Source organism: Carassius gibelio, chromosome B17 (assembly GCF_023724105.1).
Source record: "Carassius gibelio isolate Cgi1373 ecotype wild population from Czech Republic chromosome B17, carGib1.2-hapl.c, whole genome shotgun sequence".
NCBI classification, from domain to species: domain Eukaryota; kingdom Metazoa; phylum Chordata; class Actinopteri; order Cypriniformes; family Cyprinidae; genus Carassius; species Carassius gibelio.
Window position 1 is genome coordinate 16908516 of NC_068412.1, and position 23564 is coordinate 16932079.

Sequence of the window (23564 nt, forward strand, 5' to 3'; positions counted from 1 at the left end):
AAGCGATCCGCTTTTAATAAACCGGCGAGAGACGGCAGTAGTGTCTTTTGACAGAATTAGTTAGTTTTACCATTCAAAAAAGTAGCAGAGTCACATTTATCATCGTAAATATAATTCCAGTCAAAATACAAACTGGTTATTATTACAAAATAATAACAAAATGATACAGATAACCTTGAAAAGGTTAAATGTGGGAAAACATTTCGCAGTCGGTAAAACAACAGGAGACAAAATAGATAAACAGACAGACAGAGATTGTAGAAAAAAAGAACTGCTGAAAGGAATGAATTTGAAATTTGACATAAGAATAAACAGAGCAAAAGAAAGAATGACAGACGGATAGATAGATAGATAGATAGATAGATAGATAGATAGATAGATAGATAGATAGATAGATAGATAGATAGATAGATAGATAGATAGATAGATAGATAGATAGATAGATAGATAGATAGGACACACCACCTTACAAAATTATATTTTAAAACTTTTTTAATGTTCAGAAATTATTACTTTTTTTTCTAAGAATTGGATGTTAACATTTAGACTTACACTTAATAATTAAAAATTAACCAGTCATATCATGTTCATCTTGTCATAAACATGAGGAGATTAAGGCATAAAAGGAGAATTCAAAGAAGAAGAAAAAGAGAATATGAGAGAGGTGAGATTTACTGAAACAGACTGATTGAGCATTTAAAATAAAATAAAATCATCTCGTAAGCAAAAAATACTGACGTACAGAGCAAATCTCAGCTAGTCTCTGGCTACAGGAAGAACACTGTGCAAAATGCTTCATAATTAATGTTTTAAAAGAGGTTTGTCCAAGTGTGCAACCCTCAAATGATAACTAACAGTCTAATGGAGGGGCTAATATCCAGTTCAGGTGGGATTCATGAGTGTGTTTTACTACATATGAGAGCATTTAATCTGCAATTTATGCCTTCTGTGTTCCTAACACACGGCACAATCACATTTACATGATTTCCTGTCATCACAGTTTTGTATTCATAGTTCCTCAAAATAAACGTTGCAACATCCCAACAGTCTTTTTCTACTTCTTAGCTGCACGACTTCTGTAGTGTTTATGGGCCTCAATGATCTCTGAAACGACGGAGGGGTCGTCCAGTGTGGAGACGTCCCCCAGGTTGCTCGTGTCCTGCATGGCGACCTTTCGCAAGATTCTCCTCATGATTTTTCCAGAGCGTGTTTTAGGAAGTCGCTTCACAACCTTTAAGAAGAGAGAAGAGATGAGCTCACAGAACAAAACAAATCTCCAACAGATCTGCACCGACAGTGATCATTCATAATACTTTTTTGTAAATGATAAAAGAATAATATAGATCAAGAGTTTACAATGTAGAACAAGGATCAATAAAACAAAGTCAATGATTTTACCAGGAAATGATCTGGGACAGCATATTTAGCTATTTTGGTAGCCACTAGGTGTCTCAGGTCTTCCACAACAGCACGCTGGTTGTCAGTAGCAGATTCTTTTAAAACCACAAACGCAAATGGAACTGTTGAAATAGAAACACAGGAAAAGAAAGTGAGAGACATATAAACATTTGGCAAAGTTAAAGATGAATGACTGATTTTGTGACACTCAATTATGCCTTTATTATTTGACGTTGTTTCCACAATGATCAAGGGTGTTGTAAAGCACACACTGGAAGGGGTCGAAATGTCTCTGGTTGCTGGGCGGGTTCCAGATGGCTCAAGAGTGAAAAAGGAGAGATGAAAAACAAATTGAGGGCTTGTCAGGGGTCTTACCTTCTCCTTTGATCTCATGGGGAACTCCGATCACTGCGGTCTCAGGAACATCTGGATGTTCATCCTGATAACAGAGAAATGCACACATTCAGCCAAAAGTTTAATTATACACTACCATTCAACAGTCTGTGGTCAGAAAGACATTTTCATTTTATAATTTACTTTTTAGTCATTTATTCCTTGGATGCAAAGCTGATTTTGCAGAAATACATTTTCCAATGATATATTTTTTTTTTTTTTTTTTTTTTTTTGTGACATTCAGCCAAGTATGGTGACCCATACTCAGAATACGTGCTCTGCATTTTACCCATCCAAAGTGCACACACACAGAGCAGTGAACACACACACTGTGAACACACACCCGGAGCAGTGCGGCACCCGGGGAGCAGTTGGGGGTTCAATGTCTTGCTCAAGGGCACCTCAGTCGTGGTATTGCCCGCCTGAGATTCGAGTCAAACTCTCTAACCACTAGGCCACAACTTCCCCCCAAACATTAACAATATATTAAGAAATTAACATTTCTTATTATTATGAATGTAAAAAAAATAGTAGTGCTGCTTAATATTTTAGTTTATATCAATACTTGATAAATATAAAGTTTAAAAGAACAGCATCTATTTGAAATTAGTTCTCACAAATCGATTAATCCCATCTAAAATAAAAGTTTGTTTACATAATATGTATGTGAACTGTGTATATTTATATGTATATATAAATACACACACACATACATGTATGTATATATTTAAGAAATACTTACATGTATAAAATATTGCATATATTTCTTAATATTGCTGTCAAATGATTAATCAAAATTAATCGCATCAAAAATAAGTTGTTTACATTATATGTGTGTACTGTGTGTCTTTGTCATTTAAATGTAAATACAAACACATACATGTATATATTTAAGAAATGTTGTTTATATATTAAATATATTTATATGTCAAATAAATTATATGAATATAAATGTTAAAAATTTTCAACATATACACTGTATGTGTGTGTATTTATGTAAATATAAACATACGCAGTACACAGAAACACACACACACATTCATACATAAAGTATGTATACACATTTATATATATATATATATATATATATATATATATATATATATATATATATATATATATATATATATATATATATATATATATATATATATATATATAGATACATAATCTAAACTAAATAAAAAATGCAAAACTTTTGTTTTTGCCCCCATTTTTCATGAGCTGTACTCAAAGATCTAAGACTTTTTCTATGTACACAAAAAGCCTATTTCTCTCAAATATTGTTTACAAATCTGTCTAAATCTGTGTTATCGAGCACTTCTCCTTTGCCGAGATAATCCATCCACATCACAGATGTGGCATACCAAGACGCTGATTAGACAGCAAGATTATTAGGCTGGCCACAATAAAAAGGGGAGGGGGGGGGGGGGGTTACGACGACGGGGGTCTCACCAGTGCATCTTCTATCTCAGCTGTTCCCAGCCGATGCCCACTGATATTAATGACGTCATCCATGCGTCCTGTGATCTGGTAGTAACCGTCTTCAGTGCGGTACGCCCCATCACCCGTAAAATACTGACCTATGACAGATGTACACCTTAATAACAGCTTATACCTCTGATTGTTATCATGTTAACTTTTTATGAATCTACAACAAAATAAGGCATGTTAGAAAAATCCAAACTGATTTTTTTTACATTTTCAAAGTTAGAACTTGCTAACATTCTACTCATGCCCTCGCTTTGAAGTCAGAGTCAAAAAGAACAGCTGAATAATTCAACAAGTATCCAAACTTTTATTTTTCATAACTTTCATAGCAAGAAGGAGCTTCAAGAGCCTCTGGGGTATTGCTCACCTTGGTATGGTTTAAAATATGCATCCACAAATCTCTGGTGGTCTCCAAATATGGTTCTGGCCATTCCAGGCCAAGGCTGGCTGATGCACAGAGCTCCACTGACATCATTGCCTGTTATTAATTGTCCCTGTTGATGAAGCATAATTGATTATTCAACATAACTAAAAACATGTGCACTGAGAGGCTCTGTCTCTCCTGGGTTGATCTTAATAGGAGGGGGTGAAAATCTCCTAACAAAAGAGCGCCTCAGAGGAGAGTGGACATGCTCCAGCATGCATTATTACTTTTTTTTTCCAGATGCAGTAGAGAATTTTAGGGCTCAAAGTTCATCACTGTCTGTAACACAAAGCTTTCTTTAATCGAAGCAGAAGAGGCTGGACGCATGGATCCAGGCAGAGCCAGGCGGAGCAAAAGACAAATACAACCCATGTTTAGGTCTGATTCGGTCAGTCTGCTAGCAATGATCCAGAACGGCTGTTAACTACATTAGAAAAACTAAGAAGTAAAGAGCTAATTAGAACTAATTTGTCATAACTGACTTTGAATTACACAATTTGACTTTGTTTCACAACTTTATATATCAGACTTGGACATTATATATAACAACTGTGACTTTATTTGTCATAACTGACATTTTACAGTGTGAGTTTGCATTTTATTTTATTTCTTGCAAATGGAGCTTTTTAAGATTAATTTCTTATAACTGCAGCTTTATTTCTCACAACTCACATCCAGTAATTGTGACTTTATTTCACAGCTGTAACTTTTTATTTCAGATGACTATATCTCATGGTTGTGCTTTCATTTCTAATACTTATGACTTTTATTTTACAATTGTAACTTTATTTCAGGTTATAACTATATTTTACAATTGCAGTTTTATTTGCCTCAATTCAGAATTTTTATTTCACAATTTTAACTTTATATTTTAGATTATTATGATATCTCACAATTGTGAATTTATCTTTATTTAACTGCTACTTTATTTCTAGAGATTTTCACTTTCGATCACACAATGTCATTTCATACCTGACAGTTTTGACTTTTTGTGTGGCTTACAATTACATCTGGCATTTTTTACTTTGAGGTGGACACGTTCCTATATTACTGTGTAATTGAAGAATTTAACCAGCTATAAATGCACCCCAAGTTACTTAAAAACAAGTGACCAAGCAGTGAGTCAGGACACAACTAAACGAGCATTGATCACCTTCTCCCCGAGTAGTGCCGGCCGGATCCCAAAAAAGGGTCTCATAGCCATAGCAGGCCGGATCTCTGCTCCCGGTTCAGCTGGGAGTGGAGCGATACACACTCCACCAGTTTCTGAAGAGAGATAAGCTGGTGAATTATCTTATTATTTCATAATAACATTACACTTGATGTAAATCATCCTATCAGTGCTGCCAGTCTAAGGATCAAAGATATATACAGACTATACACAGACAAGAAAAGATGCAGCAATTGACAGTTGTTTAAAGAGTGCATTTTACCTGTCTGCCACCATGTGTCCACCAGAGGGCACCGTCCATCCCCAACCACTTTATGGAACCATTCCCATGCCTCGTGATTAATGGGCTCTCCAACTGCCAACAGATCACACATTCACATGGTCATTACAGACAAATGCATTGACCAAAACAATGCACTTAATAACTTGCCTCTACATTTATATGATTGAGTCACTTGACAATTCAAGGAAATCTTAGCACTGTCTTTTCAAGTGGAACTGACAGGTACTAAAGAGACTGGCCTGCGCATACAATCTAGTGTCCTTGATGTTTGGCACAAATTTAGATTATCCATTGTTGATCTCAAAGGCTGTGACTAGACTCATTAAAAATCATCCAGAGCGAGCAGGCTAAATTTTAACTGAAGCCAGACTCTCTCCCATGCAGAGCTGAGTATACCAGGGTGGCGGAAGTACATTTTTTGGGCTGCTAACACAAAGGTCTTCGGTTCAAACTCTGAAAAGGGTGACCCGTACACTTAAGAGCTGATTAGTTCCCCTTCCCCATTGTGACCTTATAATGCACTTATCCCTCTTGAGACAGAGTCCCCATGAAGCAACCCATGTTTAAGTTGCTAAAAAGGCACACAGACTTTCGCAAACATTTGATAAAATTCAAACTGAAGCAATGTATTTGATAACAGGTCAGTTGTTTTGTTTTGTTTGATGTTTGGAAAAACTAAAGATCATGACAAGTAATAAAGTAGATTATTGTAAACAAAACAGGAATCTTTAATGTACGCTACCCTTCCAAAGCTTGTTGTTGTTATCACAAAAGTATCTCATACTCACCAAGCCTGCATTTATCTGATCGAAAATGTGAAATATTACAATTTAAACAAACATAAATAAAAAAAAAATGTGGTATTAATTTATTTATTTACTAAATCTCTGTAGTCTCACCAGATGCGAGTGTCTTCAGTGATGACCTGTCATATTTCTTCACCCAGTTTTCCTCATATTTCAGAAGTAATCTGATGGCAGTAGGAGCTCCATAAAACTGATTTATTCTTAACCTCTGAACTGTCTCCCAGTAACGACCTAGAAACAGTCACAAAACATATTCCAAAAGTTAAGACAAAGATAATGAAGTGTCTGATTTACAACCAGAGATGGCACTTGAACCGAACGTCTAAAACTAAAACAAAACCACAAAAACAGTTTTAAAACATAAACAGTAACATGTGACTACAACCGTTACACAGAAACATTTCCTAATTGATACCAGCTTTTGAAAACCAGGTTTTATTAAGGGGACATCAGAGGAAACGTTTCTTGCAAGGGGTCACAGTGTAAAGAGCACGCTGCTTTACGGCCACTCACGAATGATCATTTCCATTAAAATGCACTCATAAAGGCAGATAAGACTCGATATGCAGGTTAATGTGTCACATGATTTTATCTGAGGATTGAACAAAAGCAGTTCATTCACTGGCTGGGAGGGACAGTAACACTATCTGACACGATCTAGAGGGGTCATCCCCATGACCGACACAACTACTTAACTTCAAGACTGAATAGCTGTGTTGTTCACACTGCATGCAAATGTGGCCCAAATCCGTTTCTTTATTTTGTGTCTCAGATCTGTTTTTGTCATGACAGTATGAACAGCACAAACAGCGTGGAATCTGATCTTTTCAATTCTGATCTTTTCCACTTCCGCATGTGGTGCTAAATCTGATACAAGTCAGATGTTTTCGAATGCGACCACAGTGTGAAAGGTCATGTCGGAATTCATGTGACTTTTACGTCGTTCTAGATGGACATTCATCATAATTCCACGCTTACAGGAGTCACTTCAAAGATTTTACACACCCAAAGTTATCAAGACAGTTACAAAAGTTAGTCTGTGGAAGTACAGTGAACCAACTTCGTAGGTTGACGCGACCCCACTGTAGTAATGTTTACCTCTCTGAACATGATTGGGTTAGTTTTGGACTAGTTTTGAGAAACAAATGGGCAGATTTTGTTGGGAAAACCTGGAAACCCTGTTCGTATCAATCTTTTGCGCATGCGGGTCAGTTCAGAACCATGATCTGTTTACACTGGAAATCTAATATTGGCTACATTTATGACAACAATATGAACAGCTATACAAAAAAATCGGATCTGAGAAAAAAATCTGAATTGAGCACTAAAGGGCTCGCAGTGTGAACGTGAACAGGATGTGATGCATTTACATTTTTTTGTATTTTTTATTTTTTTACATTTAATTAAATAGTTTTTGTTGTCTGCAGATAAGCTGCAATGCTTCGGCAAATAAGAATGCAAATGATTTAATATGGCGATAAATGTTTATCATGCCGTGTGTGAAGTATATTTACTATACATGGTTGATTAGTATTGATCATTTCTCTTGATATTCACCTGGATTGGGGTAAACAGGTGTGCTCTCAAATAGAACAGACGTGGATCCGTTACACAGGGGTCCGTACACCACATAACTGTGACCCGTAATCCAACCGATGTCAGCAACACAGCCAAACACATCTCCAGGTCTGTAGTCGAACACATACTGCAACAACAGACAAATCATACGGCTATAAATCATAATATAATATATATATATATCAGTCAAAAGACTGGAACGCATCTTTGAAAGAATGACTAGATTTGATCGATTTGACTGTGAAAATAGGAATACTGTGCAATATTATTACCATTTAACATTTTTAATAACCAAACCAGCATATTAGAATGAGCTGTGTGTGTGATCAGAGAAGCACAGAGGCACACCTGATGTGTGAGGGAAGCGTAGAGCAGGTAACCGGCCTGTGTGTGCACGATGCCCTTGGGTTTACCCGTACTGCCTGAGGTATACAGCATGAACAGCATCTCCTCGCTGTCCATGGGCTCTGGAGCACACACTGGAGACTGTCCCCCCATCACCTGACACAGACAGATAAAAGTACACTGCATTATATTTACATTATCAGCACCATATGTTATTTTTTATTGTGTATTTTCTGTATAACTGGCAAATACTATATAGGCTACAAAGCAATCATACTAATGAAGTAATTTGCAACTGAAAAACTGAGTGAAAGAAAAATTCTCGTTGCATGAAATTAATCATCAAATCATGCATACTAATCGAATACATTTGAACTACTTTTTAAGCCATTTTAATCATTCGGTTAAAATGCAAAGTCGATATGACAGAGGATCTATTTGATATGGATGATGCACAGAACAGGAAAAGCAACTTGCCACACTCTCACATGCAGCTGTGACTGTACAGGTGCAGGAATTGGCTTTGGTGTTCTTCAGAAATGAATTCATAATCGCTCAAATACAATATAGATTCAACAGACACCTGGATATATAATAGGAGCTTCTGTTCAGTCACTGTCCATTTTCAGGCTTCCAAGCAGGAATAAAAAGGGTTAACTTGCGGTTATTCACTTCATTGTTGTTTTCTTTTATTTATCTGTTGTGTAACTTAATAATCTAAAAAACAATCTATGTTTAGTCTTAATTGATTATCCGCTTGTTTTTCCACTGTTTATGTTGAAGACTAATGTGTTTTTTGCAAATAATGAGATTATTCTGCAACCAAAACATTAATCTAAAAACATACCTCTAAAGCCCATTTTAACAGCATATGGAGAGTCTACTGAGGCCCAAATGAGCTTTTTTGCACAGCCATTTTTTTGTTTGTTCATTTTATCACATGCAATCTAGTATTTCCTTGAACTGTCTTTACAAATAGAACAGTGCCAAACTGTCCAACATGTAACCACTACGACCAATTCTAAGGAAATTCCAGCCCTTGTACAGAGTGGGAGACCATCACTATAGAGACAGGCAAACACAGGCAATTCTGGCAAAACAAAACAAGGTGGGCTGTGAACTATGCAACTCCTCAAAGATGAACTAGAAACTAGATACAGTACTCCTAGTTTTGTGTCCTACTTAGGCAAAAATTAGGGACACGTTCCTTCTCCACTTCACGAACCATTTCAAAGCTTTGCAAAAACCCTGTTTCTGATAGATGAAGCATTACAAAGTGTATACCTATCAGAAAGTGGCTTGCTGCACTAATATAAAATACTTGAAAACAGCTGATGATTAGGCAAATGTAAACGCTTTTAATATCCTACTTATTCTCCTTTGTTGCAGATCATCCTTAATTGCCGGTCTTGGCAGAGGTCTATAAAACCCAAATAATAATAATAATAATGTAAATGTTCGAATTTTTTTTTTTTTGGCTTTCTAATCTGTGCACTGCAGAAGGTCATTGTTGTGAGGTTTACCTCATCTAGTGAAATGTCTAGTTTGCCCATTGGCACGCTATTGTTAGTTCTCTTGGCCACAAACACATGCCGGACAGATGGACAGCTCTTCACTGCTTTATCCACCGTGGACTTCAGATCGAAGATACGGCCGCCCCTCACACCTTGGTTGCATGTGATGACAAACTTGCACTGGGCTGTGAGAATGGAAGAGAGAGAAAAAAATTAAAATAGACACTAACCAGACAATGTACAATATACCACTCAGAGCTAAATTTAGACATGATGGCTCTGCATGTGTAAACATTCTAGGTCATTTTTAAAGAATGCATTTGATAAGTCCCTTATTTCAGGAAACCTGTCTCAACTGAACCACTGTCACAGGATGTTTCTTGTTCATAATAGGATCAGAAAGAAACATCTGCTCAGTGTCTGCTGTATTAAATAAGATAAAGAGAACAAACGCCCTCTGAAACTTATCTCTGTCCAGAGCATCATGCACACACGCATATCCCAAAATGCAGGGTTTCTGTTGAGGTAGCTAGTTTTACCTAATTTAGTTTGTATAAAACACAACATGGAAACACACTTGACTCTTGTCGAGCTCAGCATTCCTGATAAAGTATACAAGAACTTTATTAGAACTGAATAACCAGCAGAGGACTTTAAACTTTTAGTTACGACTAATAGTCAACAAGAAACTAAACTGACCAGTGAACATATTTACTTTTTAAATACAATTTTAATGTGCTTTTAATTGTGTCATAAATAGTCGTCATCTTTTACCAAACTATAATAACTTGCTCTGCCACTGAAGTGACTTGACTGACATCACCCTTAAATTTCTATAGAAATCTATATAAATACAGTTAAAACAGTAAAATTGTGAAATATAGTAGTCAACATTTAAAATGAATCAAAAAAGTTAAACAAAGTTGCCCACATTTTGGACTAAGGTTTTGATCCTGGTAACTAGTGTATTATTACCATTAAAAAAAAAACTTATATTTTAATATATTTTAAAATGTATTAGTCTTCAGTGTTGCATGATATTTCTTTCTGTCAAGAAAAAAACTTTTGAAAAGTATTCATATAAGCTAAACTAATTCTACAGAAACCTATGTTTATTTCTATAAAAAACACTTTTAATCAATTATTTAAAATTGCATAAACACTACATTTCTGTAATTAAATATCCTCCTAAAATGTGTTGTGAATGTGCCATTTCATGTTTCCTTTAAATAGACCAGAAATGAAAGCAACTGACCCTTTGCTGATAAGGCCCACCCTAAACCGTTACTGACCAATTACTGACCATTTTCTCAAACAAGGTTCTGCTAATTTCTGACGTCTGTATTTTTAGATGGCTTCAAACACAATTTTACAAATATTATTTAAAAAAAACAAATGAATAAAAGTATGTTCTTGCTATATCACTTTTAATAGTGGGGGCCCTGAAGAATATAAGCAGTGTAACTGACCACTCTAGTAAAAACTGCTGAGACCAACAGTTCACTGCTTTATGACAAAAGAGCATTATTTTACTCACCATCCTGAATTCTGCCAGCAAGAGCCTCTGAGCTGAACCCTGCAAACACCACAGTGTGTACGGCACCGACACGGGCACAGGCCAACATGGCTGCTACTGCCATAGGAGACACAGGCATGTAGATGGCCACCCGCTCTCCCTTCTGGATGCCATAACTCTTTAAAGTGTTGGCAAGGCGACAGGTCATCTCCAGAAGCTCCCTGAGATTTGTAAGTTTTACAGATATAAACATACAGCTGAGTAACAGAAGCAGTCATGCAGGTGGGATTAATGCATTTCATTTCAAGTGATTCAAGTGTGCAATTGAAGCAAACGGTCACGGAAACACTGAGGTCATATGGTCATAATGCACCAAACTGGCATTTATAGGGTGAAATTTAATATTGTATTTATGCTATAATAAAGTGCAGGCAAGTTTTTGTTGGCCTAGTGAACATATTATCATGCCAGATTGCGTCTGAGGAAACAGTTTGCCTCAACTTAGATTCAAAGGCTCATGGATGAGAAACAGACACATCTGAGAAGGCCCTATTGTCAGGCCTCCTCCATATGCTTGTGAGATCACGGCATAACACTTTCACTTTCATACTAATGCGCATCGACGTATTTTAACTTCCTGTTCACCCGTGGAAGCAGTAACGCGACGTGTGCATGTACGCTGCTAAGGGTGTCGTCCTTTACACACATGACTAAATCTGCAATCTGTCTGCTTCTTCACCATACACCCTCAAATGATTCCTATCTGATCTTGAAAAAGAGATACTGGGAAACTAATCTTCTGCAATAAAAGATGAGAAATAGCTCATTTTCAAGGTTCAGTGTGCAGGCTAGATTAGGGGAAACGGGCTGCTGACTCTCGTGTTTTGGTAACAGTGCGGGCAGTAGATCCTGTAAATATTTAGCCTACTGTTAACAGTAGTGATCTGAACCGCAGCCAGGAATATTCCATCTTTATTTCAAGCACTAGAGAGCAGGGAGACGCACATTCCATCACAGGACCCTCAAGATCTGCCTTTGTTCTCCGTAAGAAAGTGCATGTGGAGGAATTCACCCTAAACTGCAGTAGCATGCTCTCATATTACATGGTAACCGTGTCAATCCCAGCACGGCCAGGATTAAAAATAAATACATACAACATCTATAATAAAAATAAATGCATACAACTGAATATATACTATAAATACTAAAATATAACTGCTAACTACTACTATTATTGGCAATGGCAACAAGTTTGTAATCAATAGGCAGTAGTGACTAATTCATTGCCAGTCACTATTGGAATGAATTCTGTACAGGCAGATCCAAAATAAGTCATCATAAAAGTAGATACTGGTTAGTTTAAAGAGACATCTGTTAAAAGTTAAAACTGCTTTCTGTGAGTTGAAAATGTACTGGGGGTGGGGTAAAGAGCCATATGTGAATTTCTCAGGAGCTAATGTACCTGTATGTGATCCTTTCTTCTGTGCCAGGTTCATCTTTCTCCCAAATCAAGGCCACTCTGTCTGGATCCTTTGCCACGTGTACATCCAAACAGTTCACTGTCAATCATTGTAAGAGAAAAGTACTATGCTTACTGTTGACAATAAAGAAAGATTTTATTTATGCATTTATAAAGTAGCATGTGATAATGTTAGTATAAGTTAAATACACTCGTAACTTTGTGTTCTAGTGGATATCGTTTATAAAGCATATTGGCAAGTTTATCAACAATATATTAGTGAAGAAAGGTGTGACACTCACCAGAGACGTTCAGTTGCCCTCCAAGAAACCAGTTGATTTTTCCGCTTGAGAGATCGCAGTCTGTCACTTGATCGAAAAGTTTAGTCCATGTCAGCCTTTCCTTGGCGATGGATCCCCAGAAAGTTTCTGGATCTCTAACTGACAGTTCATATAAATCTGCATAGGTCTTTCCAGCGAGATGCGAGCTGAGGTCGGCTTGAGCCGCGCTGATGCTGCTGCTGCTGGACAGAGACCTCACGTGACACCGTGAGACCAACACAACACTTTTGCGCAAACATTTCGTGTTCAGAAAGATAACATTTCTCCTGACCAAAGAATTCAGCAAACTTATGCTCACACATCCAGCCATTATTACACTCAGTCTCTGGAGCGAAGTTTGCGCAAGTTTCCTCAGTCCGTGATTATTCCTCAGAAGAGAGAGAGAGGGAGGAGGAAACTTGTTGACCAAGTGCTAGCATGAAGAAAAGCTCACTACAAACCGCCCCCAAAAGAAGCTTCATTAGGACAAACCATGTCATTGATCATACGAACTTTGGATTTCACAATCGATTTCAACGCTGGAATTTCCTTTATTGGTAGTGAAGTTACATGAAATTGGATTGCACGGTCGTAGTGCACTTATTGCACAATCATCGGAAACTTTAAAGACTTTCACTGGTTTCACATTAAGACGCGTAAATGTGGTTCTGTTTACATATTCAAAACAGCCACATGCTGCACATCAGCACGTGAACCGTCTTTCCATCGCAGGTTATAGTGATTAATTTATAAAGACGTTTGCATTAAACGGTTTCACTTTTAAGTTTCTAAAACTGGATCATAAATGCGACACGCTCTGGATGTCATCTCCTACCCCAAACTATTGCTGCCCCCTAGTGGAGGTCTGGAGGAGGGGCAGTTCAGATAGATAGATAGATAGATAGATAGATAGATAGATAGATAGATAGATAGATAGATAGATAGATAGATAGATAGATAGATCAAAACGCAGCCCTAGAAATTGGTAATCTAATGTGCTTCTCTCACACACACTCTATCTGTGTGTGTGTGTGTGTGTGTGTGTGTGTGTGTGTGTGTGTGTGTGTGTGTGTGTGTGTGTGTGTGTGTGTGTGTGTGTGTGTGTGTGTGCGCGCAAGGATAGCTGACCAGACATGTGTGTGTGTGTGTGTGTGTGTGTGTGTGTGGCAATAAACTGCATTGCACCATAGACTTTAGTTCCCCAAACACATCTTCAGGAAGTATCTGTCCTTTTGGGCCCCTCTGCAGAATGTGCTGCCCTTTGGCAGAGTTGATACTGAGAGATGATGTGTATTTGAATGTGTGTTTTATTTATTGGTTTCCCCTTTTCACCAGTAAATAATTATTATTTTACTGTGAACGTTTTGTTGACATTTGTTCCTAACCTAAGATAACCTTTTCTGAACTAGTTATACACTGCATTGTATTGATTCATTGTTCATTAAACGTCCAGCATAACGAGAAGTGAAGGTATTTGTGATGATCAATTATAAAGCTACAGTTTACCGTAATTTGCAGCAAAATCCCTGCCTACAGTAATGAAGGGACTCATGGGGTTAAAATACTGTGATAGGACGTAAAGGTCGGGATAGCCAATCAGGTTGTAGGGGCGTGATAAATCTCGGAAGCATAGGGCGGAGCTTCGCGGCAGTGTTTGGCTGGCACGAGAGTTTATCTGTTGGATTTTGTGAGTAACTGAAACAAATATGCAAATATTATAGTGTAGTAATTGTTGCAGTATGATAATGTAACGAGGAAGCTTGTGCAAAAAAAAAATATTTTCATATGTTTAAAGATGTGAATGACTGTTTGAGCAAATAAAAAAAAACCTTGCACTTCACTTGCCGATTGAACTATTGAAATGTATTGCCATGAAAACAGACCACAGTCTCCTTGATGCATATATAATCGATATATTCCTTGATACGTAATTAAGTATTTTGTAGAATGCGTTGTGAAATGGTGATAAAGTAATTCATAAAACGTATTATGTTTTATTCGTATTACAGAGAATGGCATATTTTTGAAATGTTAATATGTAAGTTTGATAATGCATGATCGTTATCTGTGAAACAGCTTTGGTAATATCCTCTGAAATACAGTTTAAGCTTACTTTTAGGCCAGTTTCTTTACTTATGCTGCTTAATTTTGGAAGTCTAGTTGTGTGCAGAACAGGAACATTCCAAATGACACCTGACCCATTACAGGTTTGAAGACTAACCAAGTAGTGTGTATCTTCTTAGCTTGCAGATTCAGCTTTCATGACTCCACAATGGGAGCTGGTATCTCTCCCTCGATGGGAGATGATGGCATACTGGATTCTCTCCTTCTCCTCCCATCTCTATTCTTTCTACCAGTTGCACAGGTTTTCCAAAGGTGAGCTGCCGTCTGCCAAGAACAAAAAGAAAAAAAAGGAAAGGATCTCAGGGTGTCTTACATCTCAGCAATGGTTCAGTGGCAACATATTTAGTTATCAAAGGAAAACAGATTAAAATCCCAAACCTAATATACAATTAAAAAAGAACAAAATTGCAACAGAACATTAGACAACCACCACCCCACAAATTTGTCAGCTAGACATACAAACATATAGAATGTTATTAAATGAATATACCTGTTGAATCATTTATTTAGATGAAATTATCCAAAATGACTCTAAAATAATATTTGCTCCGTTTGTACGGCAAAAGGGCTACTGTGGTGTGGGGGGGGGGGGGGGGTTTGTTCCTGTTGTGTTAACTGCTGACTCTAAGGGTTCTGAAAAGGTTGTGCTGTCATTTTGAGGGACGAGGGGATCTCTGGTCAGCAAAAGACACCACACAGCACCCATTTGATCTCTTTCAACCAAAACATGCCAGTCAAAAAAGCTTAAAAATAGAGCCTTTCCTCATGCACAGAGAAAACACTGCATACTGTAAATAATAACGTGCGTGAAATTGCTGATACATTTAAACCTAAATATTTTAGCTATAAGACAAACGATTTTTAAAGAACACCAACCAGCTGACTTTGTTACAGTAAATCAGAGTAATAATTTTTAATTAAGCTGAATTGAATGCTTAAGATATTAAGCAAAACATTAACTTTATATGTTTGTGAATAAATTTAAGGAAGTCAATCGGTCAGTGTTCTTAAACTTAATTCACAGGATCTACATCGTTTATTTTGTATCTTAAATATTGTATTTTGTGTCTTACTGCTTTTCATGTTGAAGACACTTTGTGAATCAATATACAAAATATGACTCTGGGTCAGTGTCACTTAAGATTTATGTCACAGCAAACATGCCCATGAGAAGACTTTTTGCAATCTGTGTGTTCCAAGACCGTGAAACCAACAGATGGCACTGTGGTCTTACTTCTATTTCCATGTACACTTTCATTTCCAGAAAAAAATTGTGCGTGTTTATGATAGTGTGAATAGATCTTTGCCTGCCAGTACACCCTGCAGGAAAACCGTCTGTCGAGGTGATGAGAGGTCCGTCCTGAGAAACTGGATGAAGAAAGAGATGTAGGGAGAGAGGGATGGAGAGAGAGAGGGGCGGGGTGGAGAAAACAATACCAGACTGACACTGCATTGCAGGGGAGAAAGGAGAGATTTAATGCATGTGTGTAAAGAATATGAATATGCTTCATCTAAAACTTCCAACTACAAGATCCAATTTCTGTAGAATTTTTTTTCATCCATTTTGCAACACATGCCTCGAAGAGGATTTGAAGGGATGGTTCACCTAAAAATAATAAAAGTTATTTCAAACCTGTATGACTTAATTCCTTCTATGGGAAACCAAGGAGAAGTTTAGCAGAATGTGTAAGCGCTGTATTCACTCTGACATTAAAAGTGGGTATGGACCAGGGGCTGTCAAGTTCACTTTTATTGTAGCAACAACTTGGATGTTCTGCTAAACTTTCCCTTGAAAACATTACAATTTTGGAATGACAAAACACTACTTTTTGGATGAAGTATCTCTTTACAAGAAGTTGTGCTTTGAAACTTTAACATCCCGTAGAGTCCGTATTAGTGGAGAATGAAGTGGATGTCTGATTCTAGTAATCCAAAATAGTCCTGTGTGTGGACTTTGTTTACCTCCCGAATAGTATGAGAGAAATGTGTGTCCTGTGTGTGATTGACAGAGCATGAGGTCAGCCTGGACAGAGAGGTGCAGCTGGAGAGAGGATTCCTTATATGGGGATTCAAGAAGGTGAGAGAACAAATGATAATTATATTAGTGACTTTAATCAGGGTGACACATTTGGCTGATGCACCCCACCAAGCCCAATTTCCTGTTTCCCGCTCAATCAAGTTCCTTTTATACAGACATGCAAAACGGACACACTTTATGTGTGTCTGTGTTTGTATACATGTGTGTTTCTGTCTGTGTCTGTTTTAGGACCCTACAGATTTTGAGTGGAGTTTTTGGAATGAGTGGGCATGGCAATCTCTTTTGTGGTCTTTGATTGGCCATGCTGTGGTCTCTAGATTGGCAGATAATTTTTTGCCTCAGGTAAGTTTAATTCAGAACAAATGTACTCATCTGATGTTTGCATGTTCCATAATTTTTCCTTGTGCATGTGTGTTTCAGTTCCGACTGGCAGTCATAACGGTGTATGGCTTCCTCTCAGCTGGGTGGCTTCTCGGCGTGCGAGGCTTGAGTGTCTTGATGTTGCATCTGAGCATCTCATTGGTGGTTGCTCAGCTACGTAGCCCCATCCTCTCATGGTTTTGCTCCCTCCTGCTACTCTCCACACTCAATATCACTGCCCTCCAGGATTTACAGGTGTGTGTTAGTAATAGCTGTAAACCATATATGTGAGGCGCCAAATTTTCTCCTCATCTAAAGCTGCTAAAAGTGTCCAATTTAAAGGGATTGTTCACCCAAAAATGAAAGGCTGTCCTCATTTACTCACTTTCACGTAGTTCCAAGTCGTTATGGCTTTTTTTCTCTCTTTCTTGGAACACAAAAGGAGGTACTTTAATGATGTGCTGGTTGCTTTTTCTTCCATGAAACCATATCAAGAATAATGTCTAGATCTTTCAAGCTTCAAAAAAGGATACAAAACCACATAAAAGTATCATAAATGACTTGTGCGCCATACTCAATATTCATGGGGGAAATAGCAGTGCCTGACTTGAACATATTTTTCAGTCAGTTGCTAAATTTAGTTTAAGTTTGAGCAATTTTGTTATGTTACTAAAATATTTCAAGTTTTTTAAATATATATATATATATTTTATTTATTTCAGCTTTATTTCAAATAACAAAAACTGTTTTTAGTTGTTTTCAGTTTTAGTTAATAATTACAAAACAGGTTGATTTGCTTGTAAAAACCATTCTAAATGGTTCATGCACAAATCAAACTGAATCATTCAACTCAATTCTTAAGTTAAAATCTCCCTGGAGGTGAAGATTATTAGTGAATGACTTCAGTTTTGGTCAGTTTTTCACACAAATCTGTTGTATGGCTTCAAACGACTTGAAATATAGAACATGAATCACATTGTACAGTTTTTTGTTGTTTTTTTGTGCCCTTTATTGAACATTTAAAACTTAAGTTCCAATTTGTTGTAATTGCATGTAAAAGAGTGGTCAACACAGTCTTCAAAATATCTTCTTTTGTGTTCCTCAAAATAAATAAAGTAATACAGTTTTGGACCTTTATAACGTATTTACTTTAGAATTAAATGATTACAGAATTACTGTATTTGGTCAAACTACCTGCATCTCTTTCAAGCTATCTGTATTGATGGGGTGATGTGTGACGGCGAAAGTAAGGGCTTTGTCTAGTTCAGGATCAGGAGTCTGTGCTTTCTCAGAGCACATCTGCAGAGCTCCGCAGAGAGAATGGAGATGAGACTGAAACAGGCCTGCATTAAGTGTCAGCATTGTCTTTACAAACACAGTGGCGTACACACTCAAACAGTCTCCCAAGCAAAATTCAAAGTCAAGCATTTGCATGCACAACATTGGTTATGTATTTCCTTTTTCCTATTTAGATGTCATACAGCTGACTCACAGAAGGTCTTGTTTTTTGTTTGTTTCTTTAAATGCTTAGTCACTTGACACAGTGAATGATTGATTGACAGCTGTCATTAGATATCCGTCTGAAGGGAAAAGCAACGAGATCAACAAGCTTGTGCCAATGGAGAGGAGGAAAGAGACGGAGGGAATATTGATCTGAGTGACAAATGAGTTTCCTTCTTGCCTTGAGTGTCTCCTTGATTAATTGTGACACAGGCCCAAAGCTTCCCCTCTTATTCAAACCTTCATTTAATTATTATTTATTACTCCGAAGCAGTCATTAACATACCCATCTGAAGAACAAACCACTGTAATGTAATCAATTGTGATCTTTATTCGCTTTTTAATGATCTCTTTTTTTTTTCAGTACATCTGTTTACCTCAGCTACTTACGAGCTGTGAAAAACCCTCAGGAAGACAGCAGAATACCCATGCAGCCAGCGCAGAGATCGCCATAATGACATACAAAGAACGCTTTTCATATTTCACAACGCTACCCTGTCATTTGGTGTACTGTAATTTTGAGGCGGTTATAGCTTTATTTTTGAGTGGCGATAATGAGTTTTGAAAGTGGCTGCTGCTGTGTCTCCTGGCTAGATGCCAGCTGTCATCTTCTGAGCATGCCCAGTAGATCATATTAGTTTAGTTTCGCGTGGAAGCTGGTCTGAGGTGGGAGTATCCTGGGAAGCTGTGGTTTACAGCGGTTGTTCATCCCTTACACAGTAGGCTTGTAAACATTAGTCAGTCTAATATTACGGAGATGCTATTGCCCTATTTATGAAATACAAAGGACTAGTTTGACACGTTCGGATCCTTGAGTTACACTTAAAATCTCAGAGGGACATTGTATTGTATACAATATAGCAAACTAAGTTTTAACTGGTCCCAAGCTTGATCTTTGAAGCTTCATAAAGTATGCAAAACCACTGTAAAATCGTATGACTCGTTCATGAGGGAATCAGCAATACCTGTCTTGAACGAATTGTTCTTTTGAATCAAATCTTTCTCAGCTGATTCAAGTGATATTTTGGTATTGTTTATGTACTATTACAATATCTTAAATGTGTCAAACTATGCTGCATTTTGAAGAATATTAGCATCATTTTATAATTTCCGAAAAGCTTGAAGAGTACGACTATATAATAGAGTGTAACGTACAAAAAGAGAGAGAGAAAAGAAAATCCAAGCAGCTGTCTCACTGATGGCATTTCCCACCAAAATTGGAAAAAAACATAAAGGCCCACAGAGCCAATAAAATAAGCTGTAATCCTGAATATACTAAATGTATTTTTATTTGGGTGTTTTAGCAGAAATGTATTGAGGGACTGAATATATCAGGCCACTCTTTTTTTTTTTTTTTGTCATCAGGCTGTGCCTTCTGCCTGTGAATTTTATTTTTTTAATATATGAATTTTGTAGATTGTGGTCCTGCTTCATCAGTTCTGACAAGATTGTCTTCCTTTTTGTTTTTGACACCCGTGGCAACTCTATCTGACGTAATAATAAAGTAAACTTATTAAATAAAAAAAATAAAAAAACAAGGTCTTCCTGCTGAGGCAATCCATGTACACCCAGTAGCATCAATTTACTTGTCTTATGATTCGGTTTAGATTTACATCCACTGATGTGTGGTTTGCTGATTAGTTTGTGAATTTAATCATTTTTTTCCCTCTGTTTTTATTGGTCTCTAGCGTGGTTTGTACACTTCTGAAGACCAGTACTACCTCTTGCTCTTTAGTACTGCTGTTTGTAGCTTGCGCTGCATTAGCTTCAGTCTGGAGCTGTGCTGGCACCCACTGCAGGCCGGAGGACCAAACCACTGCTCCCATCTAGAGGAAAAACGACTGAAAACTCTGATTTTTCAGTTCTACAAGCTCACTGCCTACTGTTTCTATCACCCCCTGTTTTACAATGGACCCATTGTGACCTACAGAGACTTCAGTGAACAGGTAGAAGAAAATGAGATTCATAAAAGGCCGCAAGGTCTGTGCGTTATCCAGATTTACTGTGAATGTCTTTCTCTGTCTCTGCAGATAGAGAGGCCAGTGTGTAAAGTCTCTGTGGTGTACGTGCTGAGTGGAATACTGCGTGTGTGTGTCTGGTGGTGTTTAGCCGAATTCATGATCCACTTCATGTACATGCACGCCATCCAGAGCAACGAAACCTACCTGGAGATGCTGCCGCCCTGGGCACTGGGTACGTTTCTGGCTGCCTATGAATCCATGGACTTTCACCATAGTATATATTGAATTTGATGAAGAATGTCTCAACAGACTTTAGGAATGCAAGTGTGTGCATTTATGCATTTCAAGACATACTGCATCTGCCATGTTGGTGTTTTTTTCAGAATTTTACTTTTTTTTTTTTTTTGACATACTTCTGTTTGCATACTGTGAAGCAGGGAAGTCTTTCAAAATAGATACAGTCTGTCCTGGTATAACTGGTGTTATTTTGGGTGCTAAAGTGTTTATTATCTTGCACAGATGTTCACAACGAACCCCCCAACACACACACACACACACTCACAGTTTCAGCCGTGAGCAGCATCTTAACCTCCACACTTGCTGTCTATTGATCTGTAGAAGTTGCTGATTCGTGCTGCCTGAACTTTGATTCAAAATCACAGACTCTGCAAGAGAGAGCGGTGTAGAGAGGGTCTATACAGCAAGAACGTCAAGTCATTATCGCCACTTTGTACCTGTTTTGTACAGAAAGGGCTCGCAGAGATTCTGTCATATTTTTTTTTACAGGCTTTTAGCTCTTGTACCAGTGGGATATGGGAAAGACAGATGCTGTTCTCAGTTTCCACTGACACAAAGAAAGAGAGAAGCGAAGAGGGAGAGATGACTAGAGAGGATGAGGATGATCGAACTAAATTATGAAACAGTTCGGAATAAAATTGAAATCTGATATAAATCATCAAATCTGTGGTTCTTCTCGGCTAGAATGAGATGAAGCGACGAAATGAGCTTGACTTAAACTTCACGGCCCAAACTGTGGCACCTGATGTGACCAAACAGCTCTGTCATTTTAGATGTTTAAAGGGCAAATGTCAATGTGAACCGCTTTACTTTTTAATGTCATCCGACCACTCTCTCTTTTTCACATGCAGGTGGTTTGGCTCTTGCGTTGGTCCAGTTTTTTTACATAAAGTACCTGGTCTTGTTTGGAGCGGTGTCTCTGTTTGTCAGACTGGATGGACTGGAGCCGCCAAAGTTACCACGCTGTGTCAGCATCATGTACAGCTTCACTGGGATGTGGAGGTAAATAAACACACACTTCTGTGTTCTGTCAAACCTCAAAAAGACTTTATAGAGCTGGACTGGATTGATTTTGAAGCGATTCAGTCATCTCCTGCAGTATGTCTGTGTACCAGCAAGGGGCAGAGCTGCACTGCATTCACTATAATTGATTGAAGCCGCAAAACGATTGGCACAATGGTATAAGACTCACTTACATCCATCTACAAGCACATTATAGCAGCATAACAAGATCCATGCTTGTCACAAACATCTTGCCTCAAACGTATGGAATTGAGTGTTTGATTTCTCTGATGGAGTTTAGCGCTCTGATGTCTCATGAGATGATGTGGAACAGGCTCATACATGCAGGCTTCCTTCTAGACTATTGGATTTTACACTAAAGCTTGAAAGCTTGTTGAAGACGTGCGGCATTTCAACTTCAGTAGTCTGGAATGGTCTCCTTGGCAACCAACACCAGTCTGGAAACAGAAGTGTTTTAGATTTTCTGATATTTTTTTCTGTCTGATTTTTCATCACAGTCTTTAAACTTGGTAGAATACACACATTACTACTGATTTATTGCCTTACTTTAATAAATCCATAGCGTCATGTGCAAAAGACTCAAATCTATTTAAATAATAATAATAATAATTAGTGGAATACTGTTAAAATGTTTTTTTTGTTATTATTATTGTTGAATGCTGCACCAAGGCCGCATTTATTTGTTCATAAATACAGTTAAAGCATTTAATATTGTGAAACATTACTATGATTTAACTTTTTTCTGTTTGAATATATTTTTTTATATACATGATTCTTCGGAAATCATTTTGATGTGCAGATTTGCTGCTCAAAAACATTTATTATTATAAATGTAAACATTTAGGCTGCTTACTATTTATTATTATTATTTTTTTTTTTTTATGGAAACCATGATACTTTTTGCAGTGTAGCTTTTATCATTTTAATGCATGCCTGTGGAATAAAATAATTAATAATAAAATAATTTTACTGACCCCAAACTTTTGAATGGTAGATTATTTATTATATGTTGTGTTTACAATAGTTATGTACTACAGTATTAACCACCACTGCAAAAAACTAAACAAATTAAATATCATGACAGAAAAATTCTGAAAGTGTAATAAACAATTTGAAGGAGTTTCATTAATTTATCATTTGTTTTACAAGAAAAAAACGACTATCTTTAATAACTTAACAAACAATATTCCCTAATAGTTTTTGTAAGTATCTACTTCATTAAGCCAATGATTAAATTTCATAACCCATCATCATGAAGATCGAGTGACACTATCTTCTGTTTCCTGTGTGACCGTGCATGTTTTGTGTATATCAGCAGATCTGCGCTGCAGACAGCTGCTGAAGCTCTGAGAGCCGGAAAGGTTAAACACCAGTGTGTCTGTGTCTGAGTGGTGTTGAAGGTGATGGCGTTTAGAGTGTGATAAATGGGAGCTGTAAGGGAACAGACGTATGCCGGAGACTTTAGCAGGACCTGCTGTAAGACCCCGTCTGGCTTCAATCCCACACGGAGAGACAGAGCTCAGCTCCTCTGGACCCGATGGAGTACAAATACACTCAACATAG

At 37.4% G+C, this 23564-nt stretch overlaps 2 protein-coding genes across 4 annotated transcripts in view; one reads left to right on the forward strand and one right to left on the reverse strand.

The window, feature by feature from the left end:
• Positions 1 to 95: 95 nt before the first annotated feature.
• Positions 96 to 13155, reverse strand: acss1 (acyl-CoA synthetase short chain family member 1). The gene is made up of 14 exons (XM_052580160.1): positions 12681 to 13155; positions 12382 to 12478; positions 10941 to 11140; positions 9413 to 9588; positions 7893 to 8045; positions 7524 to 7671; positions 6060 to 6197; positions 5140 to 5232; positions 4860 to 4972; positions 3650 to 3776; positions 3247 to 3374; positions 1774 to 1837; positions 1399 to 1520; positions 96 to 1231 (listed from the first exon to the last, which is right to left on the reverse strand). Exons 1-14 carry the CDS (start codon positions 13027 to 13029, stop codon positions 1055 to 1057), a joined length of 2085 nt encoding a protein of 694 aa, XP_052436120.1. The 5' UTR covers positions 13030 to 13155; the 3' UTR covers positions 96 to 1054.
• Positions 13156 to 13965: 810 nt separating this feature from the next.
• The window catches only part of hhat (hedgehog acyltransferase), a 29058-nt gene continuing 19459 nt past the window's right edge, over positions 13966 to 23564 (forward strand). Inside the window, exons 1-8 of one of the 3 annotated variants that reach the window (XM_052580883.1) lie at positions 13966 to 13998; positions 14949 to 15074; positions 16832 to 16899; positions 17089 to 17202; positions 17281 to 17475; positions 20409 to 20666; positions 20751 to 20913; positions 21830 to 21980. In XM_052580883.1, the coding sequence (XP_052436843.1) occupies positions 14960 to 15074; positions 16832 to 16899; positions 17089 to 17202; positions 17281 to 17475; positions 20409 to 20666; positions 20751 to 20913; positions 21830 to 21980 (1064 nt within the window). In that variant the 5' untranslated portion in view covers positions 13966 to 13998; positions 14949 to 14959. Of the gene's footprint in view, positions 13999 to 14240; positions 14386 to 14941; positions 15075 to 16831; positions 16900 to 17088; positions 17203 to 17280; positions 17476 to 20408; positions 20667 to 20750; positions 20914 to 21829; positions 21981 to 23564 lie in introns of those variants that run through there. The other 2 variants (XM_052580881.1, XM_052580882.1) reach the window with 2 other exon arrangements.